The sequence below is a fragment of the Bubalus kerabau genome, chromosome 11 (assembly GCF_029407905.1).
Source record: "Bubalus kerabau isolate K-KA32 ecotype Philippines breed swamp buffalo chromosome 11, PCC_UOA_SB_1v2, whole genome shotgun sequence".
Classification (NCBI taxonomy): Eukaryota; Metazoa; Chordata; class Mammalia; order Artiodactyla; family Bovidae; genus Bubalus; species Bubalus kerabau.
The window spans coordinates 7,371,964-7,395,679 of NC_073634.1; the positions used below are offsets into that span (position 1 = coordinate 7,371,964).

Sequence of the window (23,716 nt, forward strand, 5' to 3'; positions counted from 1 at the left end):
GTCGGCTGGAACTAAAGTGCTGCATTGTGTGTACGCAGTGTTACGGCCGAGTTTGAGTGTGGCACTCTGGGTTCTTCCTCGGCTCCTGTTCTCCTCAGTGGTTAACTTACGGCGGAGAGACTTATATCAACTGCTGGTGAGTGGGGAATGAGTGGCTGAAAGTATTGCATTTTTGCTAGGAGCATATATCTGGGAACCCTATGCAGATGAGGATTGATTTTGTCTATCCAGTTCTGGGTTTACGGGTCACAGTAAGCTGTATGGGCCTGCGTCCAGGGTTGGCCCTTGGTCTCCCGAAAAGCCGCTTACCGGCTGGATCACGTCTCCCGGTTTGAGGGATCCCGGGGTGCGGCCTGAGGAGCCCCGCTTCCTGGAGCTCGAGGGCTGAGCGTCCCCGGCCTGGCAGTCTGGCGGGAAAGGGTGTTTTAGCATTTTCTGTGCTTCTGTTTTATCCGTAACTTTGGCTTTCTGCTGGGGTCAGCCTAACGAATTGTTAATGGTGACACAAAATTATCTAATTTAAAAATTGCTGCATTTTAGAACGCTTAGTTTACCTTTTGGGATTTCCCTGACGGTCCAGTGGTTAAGACTCCTCGCTTGGGCTGGAGGAGGCGTGGGTGCCACCCCTGGTAGAGAAACTTAAGACCCCGCTTGCTGTGGGACGCAGACAAAAAAAAAAAAAAAAATTACCGTTTTACCAAAAGTCGTGATTTTGCAACCGTGTCTTGATCGCCACCTACTCAAAGCTACTTGTTCTGCGTTGTTTTGTTTTGTATTTTCCCAAGAGGCACTTAGGAGGGCTGCCTAGTAGGCATTAGAGTTCGAAAAAGAGGCATTTCTTGCCCTCAGAGATGTCAGTTTGTTCAAAGGCAAGTTCTACGTTCTGCGTTCCTTCCCGACCCCCATTTACTATTAAATAGATGTCTGGCCTCTTTAGAAAAGGAATTAGTTTTCTTTTTTTAAGAACAGTTACATGTACGGTCATTGTAAAAGAACAACAGCAACAAAGCTATCAGACAATACCAGGGGTGGAAGTTAGAGAAAATAGCTCTGGTAGCCTGCCCTTCTGTCCCCAGATATGCTAACGTTTCTCTGATAGGCTTCTAGAGTTTCACAGACATTGCTCTCTCTTTTTAATGGAATGGAAGTGGGATCATAATTCTCATGTGTGTGTGTGTGTGTGTGTGTGCTCAGTCTTGTCCAACTCTTTTTGACCCCATGGACTGTAGCTCACCAGCCTCTGTCCATTGGATTTTCCAGGCAAGAACACTGGAGTGAATTGCCATTTCCTACTACTCCAAGGGATCTTCCTGACCCAGGGATCGCACCCACATCTCTTGCCTCTCCTGCATTGGCAGGCGGATTCTTTACCTCTGCACCACCTGGGAAGCCCTGCATTTATTTTCCTGGCTTTTCATCTGTCCGAGAGAAAGGTAGTTGTACAGTGAAACACAGTATAATTGCTTCAAGGTCCAAGAGTTATGTGCCTAATTATTAAGAACAACTTTTACTTCATTGAAAGTTAATGACTTTTGACTGTCACACCTTCTGAAGTCTGGAAGTAAAACTTCATTCAGCAAAAATTGAGTGGCTGCTACAAGGCTGTGCTACTTAGGTAGATGCTTGAAATATATCTGTGAATAGACAGAGCAAACCAAAAACAAAACAAAATTTTAAAATCTTTGTCCTTGTGGAACTCACATGCTGTTGGGTGGAAACAGACGGTAAACGACAAACCTAACAAGTAATTTAATTATGTTAGAAAATGTTAAGGGCTGTGGAAAGAAAGTCAAGTAGAGTAAAAGACATTGGTAGTGCTGACAATTGTCCTCTGGGTCAAAATGTTAAATAATGGAATCAGGGTAGACCTCATTGAGAAGATGAGATTGGAGCCAGAAATTGAAGGATGTGAGAGAATTAACTATGTGGATATCAGGGACATTCCAGTAGAGGAAATAGTCAGGGGAGTATGCCTGCCTGGCAAGTTACAGGGCTTTCTTGCAGCGGGTGTGTGTAGCAACGGAGCAGGAGAATAATTGGAGATGAAATCCTCAGGGTGGAAGGTTAAGGACTGGCTGCCACTCTAAAATGAAGAAGTGTTAAGTTAGAAATTTTCAGTCTAGTAGTAAATAAACTTTAATTTTGGAGTAATTTTAGATTTACAGAAAAGTTATGCAGATATTAATATTTCCTATATACCCTGCCTGTTGGGAGCCACATTACGCATTACTGACAAAATGGAGGCACGGCCCTAAACCCCTCCATTTGTTCCGCAGGCACGGACCCGGAATGAAGGAGTTAGGCTTTGTAATTCTGACTTGTTTTTCCCTTTCCTCGGCTGAGTTGACTGAAGAGAATATTAAGGTGCTTATTGTTTTTGAGAGGAGCATAAGAAGGCATAAAGCCTTCTGCAGCTGTGCTCAAAGAGTAATTCATAAAGTTAATCACTGACATTTGTTCAAGGACTTTTACAAAAAAGTGTTCCAGGGTGAGCACACAGGCCGCAGCTTGAGGCCATGGGAGGGATTGCTATCTGAAGCCCATTTGTGAGAAAAGTGTTTATGGCAAAAGAGTTTGCTGAATTTAGGGCTTAGGAATAATTAAAATAGAAGCTAAAGATTTAAGGATTGCTGTAGTGTTAGCATATTCTACTATAGCTTATAGAAATTAAGGACTTTAGAGATATTATTAGCTAGAAGCCCTTTCTAAGAAATAGTGAGCTTAGGATACTAGGGGCAAACAGGACTTAGAAAGATAAGAAATAAACTGAGGAATGTGATATGCAGCCCAGACATTAGCATGAGTTACAGTGTATTCACAAAGACACATGAGAAAAAGTAGATAAGAGAATCGGTGAGGAAGGAGCTCCTTTTGAGGGGCAACAATGATTTCTGGAGAAAAATAAATCTGGGTCCATGGGAACTAAAAATATCAAACCTCTGACCTAATGCTTTTGTAAAAGTATAAAAGAGAATCATAAGCTTGAAATAAAGAGGCAGTCCAAGAAAAATGAGAGGCTGCCTCAGTTTCTCTCGCCGACACCGCTCACCCCTTCAGGCTGAATCCCTGGCTGCTGGAGCTGGACTCCGGCACCTGCCCACACAAAATTTCCCTTTATTAACATCTTACATCAGTGTGGTATATTTGTTATAATTGATAAGCCAATATGAATACATTGTTAACTAAAGGTCGTACTTCATCCAGATTTTTTTAGTTTTTACCTGATGTCCTTTTACTCTTTCAAAATTCCATCCAAGATACCACATTATGTTTAGTTGTCAAGTGTTCCTCTTGACTATGACAGTTTCTCAGACTTACCTTGGTTTTGATGACCGTGACAGTTTTGAGGTGGTCAGGTATTTGAGGAAGTACTGGTCAAGTATTTTGTACAATGTCCTTCAACTGGAGTCTGTCTGATATTTTTCTGTTAGAGTGATGAAAGGGGTTTTTGGAAGGAAGACATAGAGGTGAAGTGCTGTTCTCATTCTGTCATTCCGTACATCCTATCAGCTTGGCTTTTATCACAGCTGATGTTAATCTTGATCACTTTGAAGATGTAGTGTTGGTTAGACTTCTCTAGTGTAACATTATTCCCTCCTCCCCGCCCACCCCGACTTCTTTCCTGACTCTGGCAGAAAGTCTTTAAGCATACCCCATGCTTAAGTGTTGATAGCTTTTCTCCACCTCTTTAAGAGGGGAGTATCTACATAAATTATTTGAAATTCTTCTGTAAGAGAGTTTTTTTTTCCCTCTCTCTCATTATTCATCTGTTTATATCAGTATGGATTCATGGTTAGTTTATGTTTTGGGTTATATGCCAAAACTGTATTACTTACCTTGTTGCTCATATTATTTTAGCTGTAGCTGCTGGGAGCGCTTTCAGTTGGCTTCTAGTCCCTTTGACATACCCCCGTCATTTTTGACTTTTTTAAGTAGTTCCTTTCTAGCACTACAAGATGCTCCAGACTTATCTTTATATATGCTTTATATGTGCCTTGCTACAGCTGGGTAATCAGTCTTTTCTCCAAGGAGTCCTGGTTCTTTTTATCAGAGAATGCTATTAGAAACTAAGCTCTTAGCACTGGGTGTGCTCATCCCTATTGGGATGCCATTGTTTTTAGCTCCTCTCAGCTAAGAGGGCCAACCCATGTATGTATATGTATCTATAATTATTTCTATATCCATCACATCTTTATTTAGCTAAATATTAGTTCCAGCACTAATCCTGTGTCATCGGATAACATAGATATTCTACCCTTCCTCTCTGGCTTGTGTGTACCCACCTACTCTAACAATGAGAAACCTGGCTCTTAGGAAGGTTTTGAGCAGAGGTGTTGATATTACCTGATTTCAGATTTAGTGAGATTGCTGCTATGGGGAAAAGACCTTGGGGAAATTAGAATAGAAGCTGCTGCTGCTAAGTCGCTTCAGTCATGTCCAACTCTGTGCGACCCCATAGACGGCAACCCACCCGGCACCCCCGTCCCTGGGATTCTCCAGGCAAGAACACTGGAGTGGGTTGCCATTTCCTTCTCCAATGCGTGAAAATGAAAAGTGAAAGGGAAGTCGCTCAGTCGTGTCCGACCCTTAGCGACCCCATGGACTGCAGCCCACCAGGCTCCTCCATCCATGGAATTTTCCAGGCAAGAGTGCTGGAGTGGTGTGCCATTGCCTTCTCCGAGAATAGAAGCAGGAAGGCCAATTAGGACACTTTGCTTGGAATCTAAATAACAGAAAGATGTAACAAAGAGCCAAGCTAAATAAATTGGATTAGTACCTAACTTTGTGCTTAGGTACCTACTGTCTTTGTTAGTACCTAAGAAAATGCTTAACTTTGGAGGAAGAAGTATGGTAGGGAAAATAATTTAGATTGTTTGATTGGAGGGCTGGAGGATTAAGTATCTCTTCTAAAGAAGCCTTGATACAAAGGATCTAAACAGCCAGCCAAGCAAACTGGATAATTTGAAGTAGAAATTGCTGTGCTGTATTGTAATGTTTGAAGTATAAAATCTGAATGATGGTTATGAAATTCTGATTTACTTCTGAATTCTCGGTTGAGTGGACCATGGATGAAACCCATTCATTAATTCAGACATGCATTAACAAACCCTGGGTGCCTGCTGTCTATCAGATAGTGTGCTAGATGCCACAAGTATAGAATATGAGTAAAACAAAATTTTTGCTTTGGGGGCACTAAGAATATAGTAGTTAGCTCTTCTAAAACTGATACAGAATTTTGAAATACTGGTTCAGTTGCTGATAATTTTTCTGAAGTCAGGCCCTTTTAGGGGGACATCTTGTATTAATTCCCCAACTTCATTGCTTTTTCCACACCACAGGAAAAACCTGCAGAGTTTGAGTGAGCCAGAATCTGGTAGACATTGAAATACAGCACTTACCTTATTTTGGCATGTTAGGGTACTCTTATTATAGCTTTGTAATAACTTAATGATCTTACAATAGTAAAAGTTACTATCTATTAAGGGCTTCTGATGTGCCAAGTACTGTTCTAGATGTTTTTAGAATAATTCATTTGCAAGATAGGTGTTATTTTCTTTCTGTTCTTGGAGGCGGGGGGGGGGGGGGGGGGGGGGGGGCGGGGAATTGAAACATATGAATTAAGTCATGTATCCAAAATATATTAATGCATGTAGTTCATGAACTTAATCTTTCTACGTTCAGTTTAAGTCAGTGTGTGTGCGTGCGCGCGCGCGTGTGTGTGTGTGTGTGTAAGTCACTCAGTCATGTTTGACTCTTTGTGACCCCATGGACTCTAGCTCACCAGGCTCCTCTGTCCATGGAATTCTTCAGGCAAGAATACTGGAGTGGGTAGCCATTTCCTTCTCCAGGGTATCTTCCCAGCCCAGGGGTCAAACCCAGGTCTCCTGTATTGCAGGTAGATTCTTTGCCCTTTGAGCCACCAGGGAAACCCTTAGGCCAGTATACTAGGCTATAATTGTTGTCTGTCTAAATAAATGTGACTTTTACTTTATAAAAGCAGTGCATGTTCATTAAGAATAGTTTAAAATGCAAATAAGCAAAAAAAAGTATCCTACTGTTCTTAACAGAAGGGTATTAGGATTTAATGAAAATGTAATAGAAGAATTAGGTTCTAGACCATATACTCTCTCTTTTTTTTTTTTGACACTCAAACACATCTTTTTATTATATACTAAATTTAAAAATACAAATCTTATTAAAAATGCTTATGAAACATTATATACATAAGTACTGTCAAATACTATCAGATTATGACATTATGTACATTTGCTAAGGTTAATTAGAAACAGAACAACATTCATAACTTTGCTGATAACGAATTTCAAAAGTCAAATATTTTAATTAACATTTGGCAACTTTGAAGTAGTGATCTGCACAGGAAGATGTCTGCAGAGGTAAAACAGTGAGAAAACAAAAGGAAAAATGCAGATATTCCTGCCCTAAGTGTTAATAAGTAGATCTCTTCTTCATCCTCTTAAGTCTCAATATAACAGAAATTAAACTGCATAAGACCACCAGGAATACCTGATTCGGTTGTACCCTAAAGCTGGAGGCTCTTGGGTGAAATGACTGAACTCTCTGGGATTCATTTTCCATATAAATAAAATAAGAAGGTCATTAGTTCCAATTAGGGGTTGGGATTTCTTCAGTCCTTTCCAGCTCTTTCTTTTTTTGTTATACTAGAGGAAAGCATTCTTTATCTGCCCTCCCTGTTGAAGATTTTTTGAATGATAGTAACCTCCACTGCCCATTTTTGTTGTTGAGATCAACTTAGAGTTTAACTTTTTGGTGAAAATGGTACATGGTTAATGTATAATTACTGCCTATGGTTTTCTTGAACTCTGACTAAAACATTTATTATAACTTTAATTCTTGTCTTTATTGTATTAAAACAACCAAGATTGTATTGTTAAACATCCAGTTTTTCAATTTGCTCAGCTTTTTGTTACTACAGAAATGGGGGAGCTATCCATTTCCAAAGCATACGTGACCCACAGATCTATTTTTTACTTCTCACAGCCTCTGAGGAGAACAGCCACCACATCCATGGCAGGGATTTTGCGCTCAATAGTTCAGAGGCCCCCAGGGAGACTACAAGTAAGTGTTTCTTTTCAGTAATTATCTTTTTCAGTTGTCTTGTTTTTCTGTTCCTTAAGAACTTTTAATCTCTTTTCTAATTAACAAAACATACAGGCAAGTTAAATTTTTAAGTTTATTTATATATTTTTTCTTTTTTTTAATGTTGAGAGTTGATTTTATTTGGTTCATTTGCTGTTTTATCCCTAAAGAATTGAAATCACAAAAGACCTTTTCCTGGAGAACATGCTGGTAAAAAATGACTAGTGTTGATCCCCCTTTGTTCACCTTAATCTTTTTAGATTTTTTTTCCCTTCAATTTTAAAGACAGTCCATTTTCAATCTTAGAAAATTAGAAAAATGTAGAAACGTAGAAAGAAGAGAAACAGTTTCCCAGAGATCATTTATGTTTGTACTTTTGTGTATTTCCTTCTGGTCTTTCTTTTAGAAATTGCAGTGAAGTAGCCTAGTCTACTCATGAGGGCCAGAGTCTAGGTAGGACCTGCAATTAGATGATAATAATGTCAGGTGCTTGAGATTCTTACCTTAGCCTCAGATCAATCTTGAGTGGTCAGTATTATTTCCTGGTGGATCAGAGCCTGTGTCCATCACTTCCCCCCACCCCCCGCCCCCATTCCTTCCTTCTTATTCTCCCAGTGCTCTCTGCTGTCCAGGGAAGGCATAGAGGGAATGATTACTGCCTACCCAGAGGAGTTTCCTGGTATGAAGGATTGGCAGTGAATCCTTTTTCTTTGGCAGCCTGGGAGAAATACTACTGGAGGCTTGTAGAAAGAGGACAGGAGACAGGAACCCAGAGTTGATGGCACTGTTGGGACTAGAAAGAAAACTGGAAACTCATTTTGACTTTCTTTTACATTGTGTTGTTGAAGGGTAAATTACCGTATGTTGTCTTGAGCGCATTGATGAACTATAACCTACAGGCCAGGTTCAGCCCACCATCTGTTTTTGAAAAAGCTTTATTAGAACATAGCCACAACGATTTGTTTTACATACTGTCAATGGCTGCTTTGGCCCTGCGGTGACAGAGCTGAGACTTCGCTCTGGGAACCATGTGGCCCAGAACTGGAAATATTTATTGTCTACTCCTTTACAGAAAATTATTGCCAATCGCTGGTTTAAACGTTTATATTAATATTTAATATTAGTGGTAAGATAAGATGTATTCATTCAGCTAGGTGGTTGAGATAAATGTTTAATAATTACAGGTTGGGTAAGAATAGGGCTTCCCTGATGGCTCTGACAGTAAAGAATCTGCCTGCAATGCAGGAGACCCAGGTTCAATCCCTGGGTTGGGAAGATCCCCTGGAGAAGGAAATGGCTACCCACTCCAATATTCTTGCCTGGAGAACTCCATGGGCAGAGGAACCTGGCAAGCTAGAGTCCATGGGGCTGCAAAGAGTCAGACAAGACTGAGCAACTAACACAAGAACAAAAAGAATACACTTTCGTCACCTAAAAATAGTAGGTTTGGATTTCTGCATTAGATAGAGTGCTAAAAAACAAATTTTTATGTCATATTTTAGACGGCAACAAAAGGTGTGGAACCTCTTGTTTGTACAGACTGGATTCGTCACAAATTTACGAGGTCAAGAATTCCAGATGAAGTAAGAACAAGGTTTTGTTTTCCTGTTACTATTTTTGAAAAACATGTTGTATTTTGAAAGGTACTGGTTTTTGCAGTATTGGAAACTTTCACGTTAAATTATTTGTTGATAGGAGGGTAGAGTTTTAAACATAGTGTGATTTAGGTAAATAATTATTAAAAATAAAATTGTGCTACTGGCCTTTTAAGTAGTGGATTTTTTATCATCTCAAAACCTGTTTATTCCTGATTATGGTTTTTTCCCTTAATATTTTGTGTTTTCATATCACCGTTGTCCTGAGAAAACAAACTGTCTTCCTCCTGCTCAGACTGTCCCTGTGGCTCTTGGTTTTTACTCGATCAACTGTTGCTAATTTGGATCTTCTCTGCTAAGCTTGTGTGTACCTATCATTCTTTCTAAAAACTCTGGCTAAGCCCTCAATAGATTTTTGTTTTGTTTTTTCCAAATTTTCAGTATTATGGTAAAATGCATAAGATACAAACTTTAGTATCTTAACTGTTTTTTTAAGTGTACACTTCAGTGATAGTATGGGCTTCACTGGTGGCTCAGATGGTAAAGAATCTACCTGCAATGCAGGAGACCCTGGTTCAGTCCCTGGGTGCAGAAGATCCCCTAGAGAAGGGAATGGCAACCCACTTTAGTATTCTTTCTTGGAGAATTCCATGGACAGAGGAGCCTGGTGAGCTACAGTCTAGGAGGTCGGAAAGAGTCGGACCCAACTGAACGACTAACACTTTCACTCAGTGATTTAAGTACTTTCAGATTATTCTGTGACCGTCACCACCATCCCTCTCCAGAACTCTTCATCTTACAAAACCGGAACAACTCTGTTCCCATTAGACAGTAACTCCTCATACCATCTTCCCCCAGTCTCTGGCAATCACCATTCTCTACTGATCGTTTAAAAGCTAAAATAGTATTACTGTCAATTATTTTGATACCTTTAGCAAGCTTGATGTTCTTTTATCAGAACTCTCTTTTTTTCCCAGTCATGGTCTGCAACTACATTGTCATATCTTTCCGTGTTTCTTAGACTGTAAACTTCTGGAAGAAAAGGATAGATACAGATGTTAACATTTGTTTAAAATGTGGAAGGCAGTGATTTTGATCACCAGCTGTAGTGAGTGTGAAAACTTTCCAGCCTCATAGAAATGACCCTGAAGTGTGCATCTGTAGCCCGTTGCCTATCTCCCAGACTTACTCCTGTTTTCTCAAATTCTAAACCTTGCTGCTTGGATAACCCATAGGTATTTCAAGTTATCCAAAATTGAGCTCATTGTCTTACTTTCCCTCCAAATAACCAAACTAAAAGAACATGCTTGTCCTGTATTAGTGATGTCAGTTGATCCTTTGTCTGATTTCCCAGACTGAAAACCTTTGAGTCAGTCTCAACCCCATCTGCTCCCTCACCCACCACAAATCCATCTGTTTTACTGGCCAAAGTCCCCAGATCAGTCCTTTTCTGTTCCAGCTGCTGTAATTCAGACCCTTAAACCATGTCCCTAAGTCCTTCCTGAGTTTTTGTGTATCAGTCTCCACCTCCAGTTCTTTTGAAAGAGTTTTCTTTCCAAGTCTATCTTTGAAATGTCATATTGTTTCAAACCTCCAATAGCTTTATATGCCTTCTGGAAATTTCTAAAGACTCAGCATAGTTGAGCTTGGTTTAACTCCCCCTGCATTGCTTTTCATGTTTTTTTTCCTACCTTATTCACATGGAACCACTGATTGTTCCTGAATATTTCATGCTCCTCACACCATTTCTTTATGTCGTCTCTCCTTTTCTTTGGTGCGCCTACCCCATCCTGTGTCTGCCACCATTCTTCTCACCCAACATTTCATCAAAAGCTCTAGAAAAATACCCTTCATCCCACCTGTTTGGAGACAACCACTGCCCACACCCTCCATATACTCCTCTTTTATGTATTTTTAAAGATGTGCATCGTCTTGGCTATAATGCTTCTCTAGCTGCTTTCATCACTTAGCAATGTAACCTGATCCTCTGTGGAGAAATTAATGATTGAATAATATTCTTTGTGATTAAAGTAACATCTTTTTTGTCCTTCCTCAGTCTGTTTCCCCAAAGGTATGACTCTCGACTTAATGTTTTTCAGACCTTTCTACATTTAAGGGTGTGTGTATACATGTACATGTACATACACATATATGGGTTCCCTGGTGGCTCAGTGGTAAAGAATCTGCCTGCAATTAGGAGACCTGGGTTTGATCCCTGGGTGGGGAAGACCCCCTGCCCACTCCAGTATTCTTGCCTGGAGAATTCCATGGACAGAGGAGCCTGATAGGCTATAGTCCATGAGGTCCCAAAGAGTTAGACACAACTGAACGACTAACACACACACATATGTATAGAATTGTTTGACTCATGTTTAGAATTTAAGGTCATATTCTTAGAATCAATATTTATAGAATACATCACACGTACACACTCATCATGGTATCAGTAAAGTTAAGTCGCTCAGTTGTGTCCGACTCTTTGCGACCCCATGAATCACAGCACGCCAGTCTCCCTGTCCATCACCAACTCCCAGAATTCACACAAACTCAAGTCCATCGAGTTGGTGATTCCATCCAGCCATCTCATCCTCGGTCGTCCCCTTCTCCTCCTGCCCCCAATCCCTCCCAGCATCAGAGTCTTTTCCAATGAGTCAACTCTTCGCATGAGGTGGCCAACACCACAGTTCAAAAGCATCAATTCTTCGGCGCTCAGCTTTCTTCACAGTCCAACTCTCACATCCATACATGACTACTGGAGAAACAATAGCCTTGACTAGATGGACCTTTGTTGGCAAAGTAATGTCTCTGCTTTTCAATATGCTATCTAGGTTGGTCATGACTTTTCCAAGGAGTAAGCATCTTTGAATTTCATGGCTGCAATCACCATCTGCAGTGATTTTGGAGCCCCCAAAAATAATGTCTGACACTGTTTCCACTGTTTCCCCATCTATTTCCCATGAAGTGATGGGACCAGATGCCATGATCTTAGTTTTCTGAATGTTGAGCTTTAAGCCAACTTTTTCACTCTCCTCTTTCACTTTCATCAAGAGGCTCTTTAGTTCCTCTTCACTTTCTGCCATAAGGGTGGTGTCATCTGCATATCTGAGGTTATCTGGCAATCTTGATTCCAGGTTGTGCTTCTTCCACCCCAGTGTTTCTCATGATGTATGTACTCTGCACATACGTTAAATAAGCAGGGTGACAATATACAGCCTTGACATACTCCTTTTCCTATTTGGAACCAGTCTGTTGTTCCATGTCCAGTTCTAACTGTTGCTTCCAGACCTGCATACAGGTTTCTCAAGAGGCAGGTCAGGTGGTCTGGTATTCCCATCTCTTTCAGAATTTTCCACAGTGTATTGTGATCCACACAGTCAAAGGCTTTGGCATAGTCAATAAAGCAGAAATAGATACTTTTCTGGAACTCTCTTGCTTTTTCCATGATCCAGTGGATGTTGGCAATTTGATCTCTGGTTCCTCTGCCTTTTCTAAAACCAGCTTGAACATCTGGAAGTTAACGGTTCACGTATTGCTGAAGCCTGGCTTGGAGAATTTTGAGCATTACTTTACTAGCATGTGAGATGAGTACAATTGTGCGGTAGTTTGAGTATTCTTTGGCATTGCCTTTCTTTGGGATTGGAATGAAAACTGACCTTTTCCAGTCCTGTGGCCACTGCTGAGTTTTCCAAATGTGCTGGCATATTGAGTGCAGCACTTTCACAGCATCATCTTTCAGGATTTGAAATAGCTCAACTGGAATTCCATCACCTCCACTAGCTTTGTTTGTAGTGATGATTTCTAAGGCCCACTTGACTTCACATTCCAGGATGTCTGGCTCTAGATGAGTGATCACACCATTGTGATTATCTTGGTCGTGAAGATCTTTTTTGTACAGTTCTTTTGTGTATTCTTGCCATCTCTTCTTAATATCTTCTGCTTCTGTTAGGTCCATACCATTTCTGTCCTTTATCGAGCCCATCTTTGCATGAAATGTCCCCTTGGTATCTCTTAATTTTCTTAAAGAGATCTCTAGTTTTTCCCATTCTGTTGTTTTCCTCTATTTCTTTGCATTGATCACTGAGGAAGGCTTTCTTATCTCTCCTTGCTATTCTTTGGAACTCTGCATTCACATGCTTATATCTTTCCTTTTCTCCTTTGCTTTTTGCTTCTCTTCTTTTCGCAGCTATTTGTAAGGCCTCCCCAGACAGCCATTTTGCTTTTTTGCATTTCTTTTCCATGGAGATGGTCTTGATCCCTGTCTCCTGTACAATGTCACGAACCTCTGTCATGGTATAGATGAAGCAAATACAGAATCCTACTACACATAGTGGTGTGGAAATTTGTTTTTTTGTGGTGTGAAAATTTGGTTGTTTTTCCTCAAGAGTATATTGTGACCATCCTTCAAAGTTAGTACCTACAAAAATGGTAAATGTAAGCCTTATTCATTTTAATAGCAGCATTAAATCCAGTAGAATACAAAGTAATTTATTTGCATCATATCTGATTTAGTTATATTATTACTAGTTTTATTTGGAATGTAATAATTATGACTATGCAACAATCATAATTTTTTAGCTATTCTCTTGAGGAATATGGATATGGCCTTTAAATGTTGCAGTATTACAAATAGTGTTATACATATATCCTTATTTGGGGATGTAGCCCAGTACATACTTCTTTTTAATAATACTAATGTGTTTCTGTAAGTTTATATTTATGCCCTCCTTGAATGGGGTAGGGGATGCAGTTCAAGGCCCATCGGTGTAGTGCAGTGCCTTCTCCTGGCATTTGTCATCCCGTTCCTCCTGCTTTGTTCTTTATCAAAACAAAACAAAATCCCTGGCTATGTGATATTTTTCTTAGTGCATGAACTCCTTTGACTTCATCTATCTGAGTAGTCGGACTGGTAGAAATGTTCAGTTTGAGGATGAGGATTGTAGAATGATTAGATATGAAATCATAATGTAGTTGTTTGAAGTTTGTTTGTTTGTTTTTTAAGAAAATAAAAGGGGGGGAGTACATTGAAGCTATGTTGAAAATTTATCATTTATAGTTCTTCTTTCTAGGTTTTTCGGCCTTCACCTGAAGATCATGAAAAATATGGTGGGGATCCACAGCAACCTCATAAACTGCATATTGTTACCAGAATAAAAAGTACAAAAAGACGTCCATATTGGGAGAAAGATATAATAAAGATGCTTGGGTTACAAAAAGTATGTACCTGTTTTAGTCATCTTTAGTGTTGTTTAAATTTGCTGTAAATTTTCCACCTTTAAAACTTTTAACCTACTTATTCAATATTTCTTTTGTTTAAACGTATTATTTCATGTAATGTACTAGAAAGTTTGATTTAGATAGAAGGAGACTTCACCTTAACCTCTTCCTGACACGTGGGACCATCTGCACTGTTGAAATTGATCCCTAATGTTGTTTCCTTTGTTTGTAGGCACACACTCCTCAAGTTCACAAGAATATCCCTTCGGTGAATGCAAAGCTGAAAGTAGTTAAACATTTGATAAGGTTTGTTATTTGTTATTCTAGCAGTTTCTTAAAATGTGTTACCGGGTATGACACTAACAGCATCCTCTCACGTCACAGAATCAAGCCCCTGAAGCTGCCCCAGGGTCTCCCAACAGAGCAGGACATGTCCAACACGTGCCTGAAGAGCACTGGCGAGCTGGTCGTGCGGTGGCTTCTGAACCCCGCGGACCAGGAAGCGAAGAAGTGCTGACGGCCCAGCAGCTTCAGAGTAAACAGTGGAAGTCATTTCTATTTAAAGATGGTGAGAAAGTTCTCATTAAAATACTGAAAAAATTCTAATCCTTTTCACTGGCTAAACATGGTGTGGTTCTTCCTTGGTGTAGACTTGGAGGCTTTAGTGCTATTAATTGGTTTAATTCACTCCCCACCCCACCCTCAGTAGTTTATCTCCCCTTCCCCCCCACCACCCCCCAGTAGTGAACTGGAAAATGGGTAAGGATAGCAATGTTTAAACACGTGGGTTCAGGTGACACCTTAGCAATCATCATTAACTTTTTTAAAAACTGGTTTCTCATTTGGATTCAGCACTCTATGAGTGGCCCTTTAAAAAAATTTTTTTTATTTTTAATTGAAGGATATTTGCTTTACAGTATTGTGTTGGTTTCTGCCAAACATCAACATGAATCAACCATAGGTATATATATGTCCCCTCCCTCTTGAACCTCCCTCCCCATCCCATCCCTCTAGGTTGTTACAGAGCCTATAAGTGGCCCTTTGAGTGAAGAGTGTGTTATGTGTTGGGGAAGTCCAGAGCTGACCAGATGTGGTTCCTGCCCTAAAGGAGCTTAGTCTGCTCTGCTGGAGAACAGAGACCCAGCCAGCGGCGTTAGACACCGGGTATAGCTTGACAGAGTGCTGTGTGCTGTCATCTCTATAAGTTCATATGTGGACTTGGCTTCATTCTGTTCTTTAACACCCAGTAGTATCTATTTTCTAGTTATAAATCTCATTTGGCCTAAACTTTATTGATATTCCTTGAATTCCTAGAAACCTCTGCCAACAGTTGAGGTTTATTATTTAAAAAAAGAATTAGAAGGGAAAAATTCTATAGGGAAAATTATTTCCTTTCCTTTGTTTCCTTTTCAGATAGTTGTAGGGGTGGGGAGAAGTAAGAATTTTAGGAGAGGTTCAGTACTGGGACATCCTGTGGCAACTGATAACTAAGGATGATGCTGAAGACTTGGAATTCTAGTTGCCCTTTATTTTCCTTCCTTCAACTCTCCTAAAACCTGGCTCAGGCAGCAGTGACATTGGCATACTCGCTGCCTGTGGTCCCGTGTCTGTCCTGTCAAAGTCTAGGCATCAAGCAGAAGTGCTGCCTGAAGTGAAGCCAGATCCATGAATTAATAAACTTCAAGGCAGTCACAGTTTCAGTTCCACAATTACTGAACATCCGGTACATATATAGCCTGGAGAGGATATAAAGCAGAAGGATACTAACTTCACAGGGCTGGTTCTAACTGGTTCAAGTGAAGTCACTCAGTCGTGTCCAACTCTTTGCGATCTCATGGACTGTATCCTACCAGGATCCTCCGTCCATGGAAGTTTCCAGGCAAGAGTACTGGAGTGGATTGTCATTTCCTTCTCCAGGGGATCTTCCCGACCCAGGGATCAAACCCAGGTCTCCCACATTGCAGGCAGACACTTTACCATCTTTGCCATCAGGGAAATCCCCCCCACCAGGGAAATCCCCCATTCTAACTGGAGAGATACCTATTTGCCACAACAGAAGCTGTCCATGCTGGAGTTAGCTTGAGGCCAGTTGTGGATATGAAAGTTGCCCCTGCTGATGTTTTCCCATCTTTTAGTGGGCTAATATTGTTGTACATGGGGAGAGGACCATTGGTTAATTTTTACCCAAAGAGTCCAACAAAGTTTGGATAAGTTATTTTAACCTTAGCTGTGCCTGACTATAAAGGCACAGCCGCTTAAAACCACATGTGCTCATTACCCCACTGTTTGTCTGGGTCAGGCATCTGGGCATGGCTTAGCTTGCTAGTCCACTTAGGGTCTGACAAGGTTACAAAAAAGGTATCAGCCAAAACTGGCCTCTTGTCAGAGCCTTGACAGAACAGGTATCTGCTTCTAAGCTCTCCTAGGTTGTTGGCAGAATTCATTTCCTCGTGGCTATAAAATTCAAAGCAAGTTGCTTCTTTAAAAGCAGCATCAGAGTGAGAGACTCCAGCAAGATGGGTGCTACCTCTTAGGTTATCATGTAACTGCAGTCATCTGGATTCCATCTCCTTTGTTGCATTCCATTGGTTAGAAACAAGTCATGGGTCCAGCCCACATTCAAGGAGGAGGGAAGTTCCACAAAGACATGACCACCAGGGGCCGGTATCAGGGGGCCTCCATGAAGTTGATGTGCCAAGCTTGGTCAGGTCCATCCTCAAGCTGGACAAGGGGAATCCCTAGATTCATACTCCTTTGCCTCCCATCATTTCAAACCTTGTGAAGTGAAGTGAAGTCTCTCAGTTATGTCCGACTCTTTGCCAGCCCATGGACTGTAGCCTACCATGCTCCTCCGTCCCTGGGATTCTCCAGGCAAGACTACTGGAGTGGGTTGCCATTTCCTTCTCCAGGAGATCTACCCAACCCAGGGATCAAACAGGGCTCTCCCACATTGCAGGCAGATGCTTTACCATCTGAGCCACTTTGTAGGGACTTCTCTCCTGTCTTTGTGTCTCTGAGAATTGCTTTATTTCACAAGGTTTGTCTGGCCACTCCTTGGTGAAACCATTGGCCCTTTGGTCAGGCTCAGGGGAGATAAAGTTACCTAAGTACTATCTTTTTAAAAGCCTCTCCAGTTCCCAGGGTCTTCTCAATCTAAATGGTGCCTCTTTCAGTCCAAACACCTGTTTTCTTCATCTTTTCTTGATAACAGTACTAACTGTTAATAGTATGCTTATCATTCTGTCACAGTTTCACCAAAGTTTGGAATTGCACTGGCCACTTTAGGAAGCTTTTGCCATGAGTAAAATTGTGTGTTTGGGAGATACTTTAGAACAAAAAGAAAAGAAATCTCGATGAAGACATTATTTGTCTTGTTTTTCTTTAAAAAAATTTTTTAAAGACTTTTTTTAATGTAGGTGGTATTCTTCCCTTATATTTTGAGGAGTATTAAGTATTGACTTTCGAGCACACAGCTTGATAAAAATATCAAGGGTCTAAATTACTGTCTAAACCATCTGTCACCTTTTTTAAAGTATACATGTCACAATCTGTTTTATACATTAAAACTTTTCTCAACTTTAATATCTTAGGTAAATAATTAATTAATTAAGACTGGGGGACTTCCCTGGCAGTCCAGGGGTTAAGATTCCATACTTCCACTTCAGGGGGCGCAGGTTCAATCCCTGGTCAGGGAGCCAAGCTCCCACATGCCATGCAGCCCGGCCAAAAATAAAAAGACTGGAAGTCTGGACGGTTTCCAAATAAGAAACAGATACAAAACATTAATCACTAAATAAAAATTTTATCCTTATTTCTTAGAATGGCAATCTAGTGACAAATGATGAAATGCCTTTGGATAAGATTACTTATATTTCTTTTTCCCTCGAAAGTAGTAAGATGATATGAAATGATTGGAGAAAAAAATAGCTAAACAATTTTTCATTTTCTGTCCTCTAATTTTCTTCATTGTTTGGGGAAAAAATTATTGATCACTTCAGTTAATGATAATGTAGTTAATTATGCGTGTAGTTAATTATGCGTGTGTGCCTGCTTAGTCAGTCAGTTGTGTCTGACTCTTTTTGACTCAGTGAACTGTAGCCCGCCAGGCTCCTCTGTCCATGAGATTTCCCAGGCAAGAATACTGGAGTGGATTGCCATTTCCTCCTCCAGGGGATTTTCCCAAACCAGGGATGGAACCCAAGTCTCCTGCATTGGCAGGCGGGTTCTTTACCACTGAGCTACCTGGGAAGCCCAGAGGGAACATACCTCAACATGATAAGGGCAATATACCACAAACCCACAGCTAACATTCTCAATGGTGGAAAACCTGGAAGCATTTCCTCTTAAGGTCAGGAGCAAGACAAGGATGTCCACTCTCTCCACGATTATTCAACATAGTTTTGGAAGTCCTAGCCATGATAATCAAAGAAGAAAAAGGAATAAAAGAAATCCAAATTGGAAAAGAAGTATGCATAGAAAATCCTAAAGATGCTACCAGAAAACTACTAGAGCTCATCAATGAATTTGGTAAAGTTGCAGAATACAGAATTACTACACAGAAATCTCTTGCAATCATACACTAAAGACGAAAGATCAGAAAGAGAAATTAAGGAAACAATCCGATTCACCATCAGATCAAAAAGAAAAAAATTCCTAGGATTAAATCTACCTTCAGTTCAGTTCAGTCGCTCAGTCATGTCTAACTCTTTGTGACCCCATGGACTGCAGCACGCCAGGCCTCCCTGTCCATCACCAACTCCCGGAGTCCACCCAAACCCATGTCCATCAAGTTGGTGATGCTATCAAATCATCTCATCCTCTGTCGTCCCTTTCTCCTCCCACCTTCAATCTTTCCCAGCGTCAGGATCTTTTCAAATGAGTAAGTTCTTCACAGCAAAGTGGCCAAAGTATTGGAGTTTCAGCTTCAGCATCAGTCCCAGTGAACATTCAGGACTGATTTCCTTTAGGATGGACTGGTTGGATCTCCTTGCAGTCCAAGGGACTCTCAAGAGTCTTCTCCAACACCACAGTTCAAAAGCATCAATTCTTTATAGTCCAACTCTCCCATCCATACATGACTATTGGAAAAACCATAGCTTTGCCTAGACGGACCCTTGTTGGCAAAGTAATATCTCTGCTTTTTAATATGCTGCCTAGGTTGGTCTTAACTTTCCTTCCAAGGAGTAAGCGTCTTTTAATTTCATGGCTGCAATCACCATCTGCAGTGATTTTGGAGCCAAAAAAAGAGTCTGACACTGTTTCCACTGTTTCCCCATCTATTTCCCATGAAGTGATGGGACCGGATGCCATGATCTTCGTTTTCTGAATGTTGAGGTTTAAGCCAACTTTTTCACTCTTCTCTTTCACTTTCATCAAGAGGCTCTTTAGTTCTTCTTCACTTTCTGCCATAAGGGTGCTGTCATCTGCATATCTGAGGTTATTGATATTTCTCCCGGCAATCTTGATTCCATCTTGTGCTTCATCCAGCCCGGCATTTCTCATGATGTACTTTGCATATAAGTTAAATAAGCAGGGTGACAATATACAGCCTTGACGTACTCCTTTTCCTATTTGGAACCAATCTGTTGTTCCATGTCCAGTTCTAACTATTGCTTCCTGACCTGCATACAAATTTCTCAAGAGGCAGGTCAAGTGGTCTGGTATTCCCATCTCTTTCAGAATTTTCCACAGTTTATTGTGATCCACACAGTCAAAGGCTTTGGCATAATCAATAAAGCAGAAATAGATGTTTTTCTGGAACTCTCTTGCTTTTTCAGTGATCCAGCGAATGTTGGCAATTTGATCTCTGGTTCCTCTGCCTTTTCTAAAACCAGCTTGAACCTCTGGAAGTTCACGGTTCACATATTGCTGAAGCCTGGCTTGGAGAATTTTGAGCATTACTTTACTAGCATGTGAGATGAGTGCAATTGTGCGGTAGTTTGAGCATTCTTTGGCATTACCTTTCTTTAAGATTGGAATGAAAACTGACCTTTTCCAGTCCTGTGGCCACTGCTGAGTTTTCCAAATTTGCTGGCATATTGAGTGCAGCACTTTGACAGCATCATCTTTCAGGATTTGAAATAGCTCAACTGGAATTCCATCACCTCCACTAGCTTTGTTCGTAGTGAAGCTTTCTAAGGCCCACTTGACTTCACATTCCAGGATGTCTGGCTCTAGGTGAGTGATCACACCATCGTGATTATCTGGGTTGTGAAGATCTTTTTTGTACAGTTCTTCTGTGTATTCTTGCTACGTCTTAATATTTTCTGCTTCTGTTAGGTCCGTACCATTTCTGTCCTTTATCGAGCCCATCTTTGCATGAAATGTTCCTTGGTATCTCTAATTTTCTTGAAGAGATTTCTAGTGTTTCCTATTCTATTGTTTTCCTCTATTTCTTTTCACTGATCACTGAGGAAGGCTTTCTTATCTCTTCTTGCGATTCTTTGGAACTCTGCATTCAAATGGGTATATCTTTCCTTTTCTCCTTTGATTTTCGCTTCTCTTTTTTACAGCTATTTGTAAGGCCTCCTCAGACAGCCATTTTGCTTTTTTGCATTTCTTTTTCTTGGGGATGGTCTTGATCCCTGTCTCCTGTACAATAAATCTACCAATGGGGGCAAAATTACTTTTAAAAAGTAATAAATTCGTATCAGCAAAAAATAAAAAGTGGGGGGAATTGATCTTCCTAGGTTAGTTATATGTCTATTAAATACATTTCGGTGAATATGTTTTTTAAGTTAAAAGAAACATAGTCCTTGGACACAGACTGGTACCGTAAAACTATCTTCTAGAAGTTTTCTCCATTGTTCTCAAATTAAAAATTCTCCCCTTGCCCCCACTCCCTTTCTTTTATGAATCTGAACAGGCGCTAGGGAACAGCTTCGGTCAATGGAAACCACCAGAGGCTCTTGCTTATCTCAGCCTTGCTTTACCTCCAGTAGCCAAGATGTGTGTCCGCCTTGTCTAAGAACCACAGCAGCAATAATAGAAGTGTGAAACCTTGAGTTGATTTAGTTCTTGGGTCTCCATTAATCTTAATGGCTTCCCATGCTGTGCTATTATAGACTTTCACTGACAGTAAACCTTTGGGATCTTTCAGGTAATCACCTAACCTGTGGTAAACTGGTGCTCTTCCTTCACACATCGCTGTCCAATATTGTCACTCTAAACCCAGCCACCTCCTTCCCTCTCCCACAAAGGGACAGCCCACAGTTGCTTGCCTCAGGGAACTAGCCATACCCTAAACTGACCTTCTAAAGACTCCCCTGAATAACTCTGATTTAATTGTGTGTGTAGATTATACATACTTAGTAAATTTAAAAATTACTAAAGCAGGCTGGGTCATCAGACTCAAATTTGCCCTTGAAATACAAGCTTTTCTCAAAAGTTATATCCATTTGGATTTCCTTGGTCCAGAGATTAAGAATCTGCCTGACAATGCAGGGGATATGGATTGGATCCCTGGTCCCAGATCACACATGCCACGGAGCAAGTAAGCCTGAGCACCCTAGAGCCCAAGCTCCACGAGAGAAGCCACCACAGTGAAAAACCTGAGCACCACAGTGAAGAGCAGCCCACCACTCACCACAACTAGAGAAAGCCCAGTGCAGCAACAAGGACCCAGTGCATCCATAAATAAATTTTTTTTAATATTTAAAAAATTATATCCATTCAATGCCCTCTCCCAGATCTGCCTAGTAACAAAACTAAATATTTATACTGATAGGCTAGGTAGCTGATTTGGAGTTAGTCTGTGACATTGAAATGCTTTAGAAACAAATGTGCTGATCATCACAGGAGCCCTACAAAACTGACAAAGAATGAAAGAGCCTTGAAGTGCTTTTCTATATGTAAGGAGGTGGACATAATAAAAAGTGAAACTTAGCAAGTATGTTTTGTGATATTACCCACAAAGCAGAGGAACATCAGCAGCAACACTGGACCAGCATTGGTACGGTAATTTTAAAGATACCACTGAGGGTTTTTCCACTGTACATCCTACCTGCCAGCAATGCAGTTCTGACAAGACTAGACAGGATGTTGAACACCTTGATTTCCTCTCAGCTGGTGGTGGTTGGGGGTGAGGCAATGTATTTCTGGTTGTATTTACATACTACAGGGCAAGCACAACTGTGGATATAAGGATAAATAAAACACCTGATTCTCTAAAGGGCCCTGCTGGATTCTTCAGTGTTTTCATTGCTTGGGTTTTACAATCTGGGACCCTGGCTTTGTAAGACTTGTCACAAGACTCATGATCCTTTGGTTTCTGGTACTTGCCTGTGTTATGGTTGGTCATTGTTATTCTTCAGTTGCTAAGTCGTGTCCAACTTTTTGCAACCCCGTGAACTGCAGCACGCCAGGCTTCCTGTCCTTGACTACCTCCTGGAGTTTGTCCAAACTCAGGTGCATTGAGTTGGTGATGCCATCCAACCATCTCATCCTCTGTCATCCCCCCTCTGCCTCTATCTTCTGTCGTTGTATCCTGTCCAAAATCTTAAATGCTGCTGTGCAGTCACTGTCACATCAGATGACTCAGCAATTCATCCTACGGCAGAAGAGGGGGCATTAGCTCTGGTCCAATAAAGACTATGCCCTCTGGACATCTTCCTGGTCTCACTTGGCCAACTTTCCTGTTTTGTTTTTCTTTTTTGCCACACCCTATGGCATTCAGGATCTTAGTTCCCCAACCAGGGATGGAACCCATGCCCCCTCCAGTGGTCCTAACCACTGGACCCCTAGGGAATTCCCTGAATCAGCAAACTCTTGACAAGTGAAAAATCTGGCTGTTGTGGATTCATGCCTGTGGTCTGACTTTGTCTTTGGCCAGGGAGGATCATTAGAGAAAAACAACTCTGACAGTCAGGAGCTGGCTTGGAACCATCACAGCTCGGTGTGTCTAGGAGCTGGAGCGATTTAATAGATCACCAACATCAGATAAAGCCGCTGTGACTGATGGTGGTTTAGTTGCTAAGTTGTGTTCGACTCTTGCGACCCCATGGACTGTAGCCCACCAGGCTCTTCTGTCCATGGGCTTCTCCAGGCAAGGATACTGGAGTAGGTTGACATTTCCTTCTCCATCTGTGACTGACGGATCAAGACAAAAACAAGCTCATTGTGTAATCATGTCTGAGCATAGATGAAAACACCAACATTGTTCAAGCCAGAAAAATGACTGAACATTCCCCTCTTCTGGTTAACATGGGGGCTGCTGCTCCTTGTCACACAACTTCAGCCTCACTTCTTCCCTCTCACCTTCTAGATGAGATTAATGAAGACACCAGTCATAAAGCCATCTCTTTTTCCTGACAGCGTCCAATCCTGAGCAACACCTGCTTCTTTGAACACTCATCAAAATCATCTAATAAAAGCCAAATCCTGTAAAGTCCTTCCCAAAGAACTTTTTCTGAGATGCAATAAAGGGAACTTACCAAGCTCCACGTGTGTCTTTGGGTCTGTGGCGAGCCAGCACTCTCGATGCTCATTCTTTATTTTTTGGCTGCGTCAGGTCTTAGTTGGGGCACTGTGTTGTGTCTTGCAGGTTCTTTCATTGCATTGCCTGGGCTCAAGAGTTGCAGCGTGGGCTTAGTTGCCCCATGGTATATGGGATCTTAGTTCCCTGACCAGTGGTTGAACCCAAGTCGCCTGCATTGCAAGGTGGATTCCACTGGACCGCCAGGGAAGTCCCCTGATGCTAATTCTTGTTGCTCTCAGGGTCTAAGCTGCTAGGATCTCTCCTTAAGATCATTCCACTCAGCCTCCACCTCTTTAGAGTATCTCTGCTCCTA

The 23,716-nt window shown here is 41.1% G+C and overlaps 1 protein-coding gene across 3 annotated transcripts; it reads left to right on the forward strand.

Annotated features, from left to right (window-relative positions):
* The first annotated feature begins 6 nt into the window (after window positions 1-6).
* MRPL30 (mitochondrial ribosomal protein L30) lies at window positions 7-23,352 on the forward strand. Of its 3 annotated transcripts, XR_008700132.1 has the most exons (8): window positions 7-136; window positions 1,261-1,433; window positions 7,021-7,098; window positions 8,622-8,702; window positions 13,781-13,927; window positions 14,161-14,234; window positions 14,313-14,496; window positions 23,191-23,352. XR_008700132.1 is itself a non-coding variant. In XM_055539445.1 (7 exons), the coding sequence occupies exons 3-7, from the start codon at window positions 7,048-7,050 to the stop codon at window positions 14,443-14,445; spliced, it is 486 nt and encodes a 161-aa protein (XP_055395420.1). In that variant the 5' UTR covers window positions 7-136; window positions 1,261-1,433; window positions 7,021-7,047; the 3' UTR covers window positions 14,446-14,543. The 3 variants fall into 3 exon arrangements, 2 of the variants coding, with proteins under 2 accessions (XP_055395420.1, XP_055395421.1); XM_055539445.1 differs by lacking the exon at window positions 23,191-23,352 and having other exon boundaries at window positions 14,313-14,543; XM_055539446.1 differs by lacking the exons at window positions 1,261-1,433; window positions 23,191-23,352 and having other exon boundaries at window positions 9-136; window positions 14,313-14,543.
* The last annotated feature ends 364 nt before the right edge of the window (window positions 23,353-23,716 follow it).

Excerpts from the sequence above, each read along its gene's own strand:
- MRPL30 (XM_055539445.1), top strand. The coding sequence starts at position 7,048 with ATGGCAGGGATTTTGCGCTCAATAGTTCAGAGGCCCCCAGGGAGACTA. Across the intron at positions 8,703-13,780 it reads GGTCAAGAATTCCAGATGAA|GTTTTTCGGCCTTCACCTGA; the intron begins GTAAGAACAAGG and ends TCTTCTTTCTAG. Across the intron at positions 14,235-14,312 it reads GTAGTTAAACATTTGATAAG|AATCAAGCCCCTGAAGCTGC; the intron begins GTTTGTTATTTG and ends CTCACGTCACAG.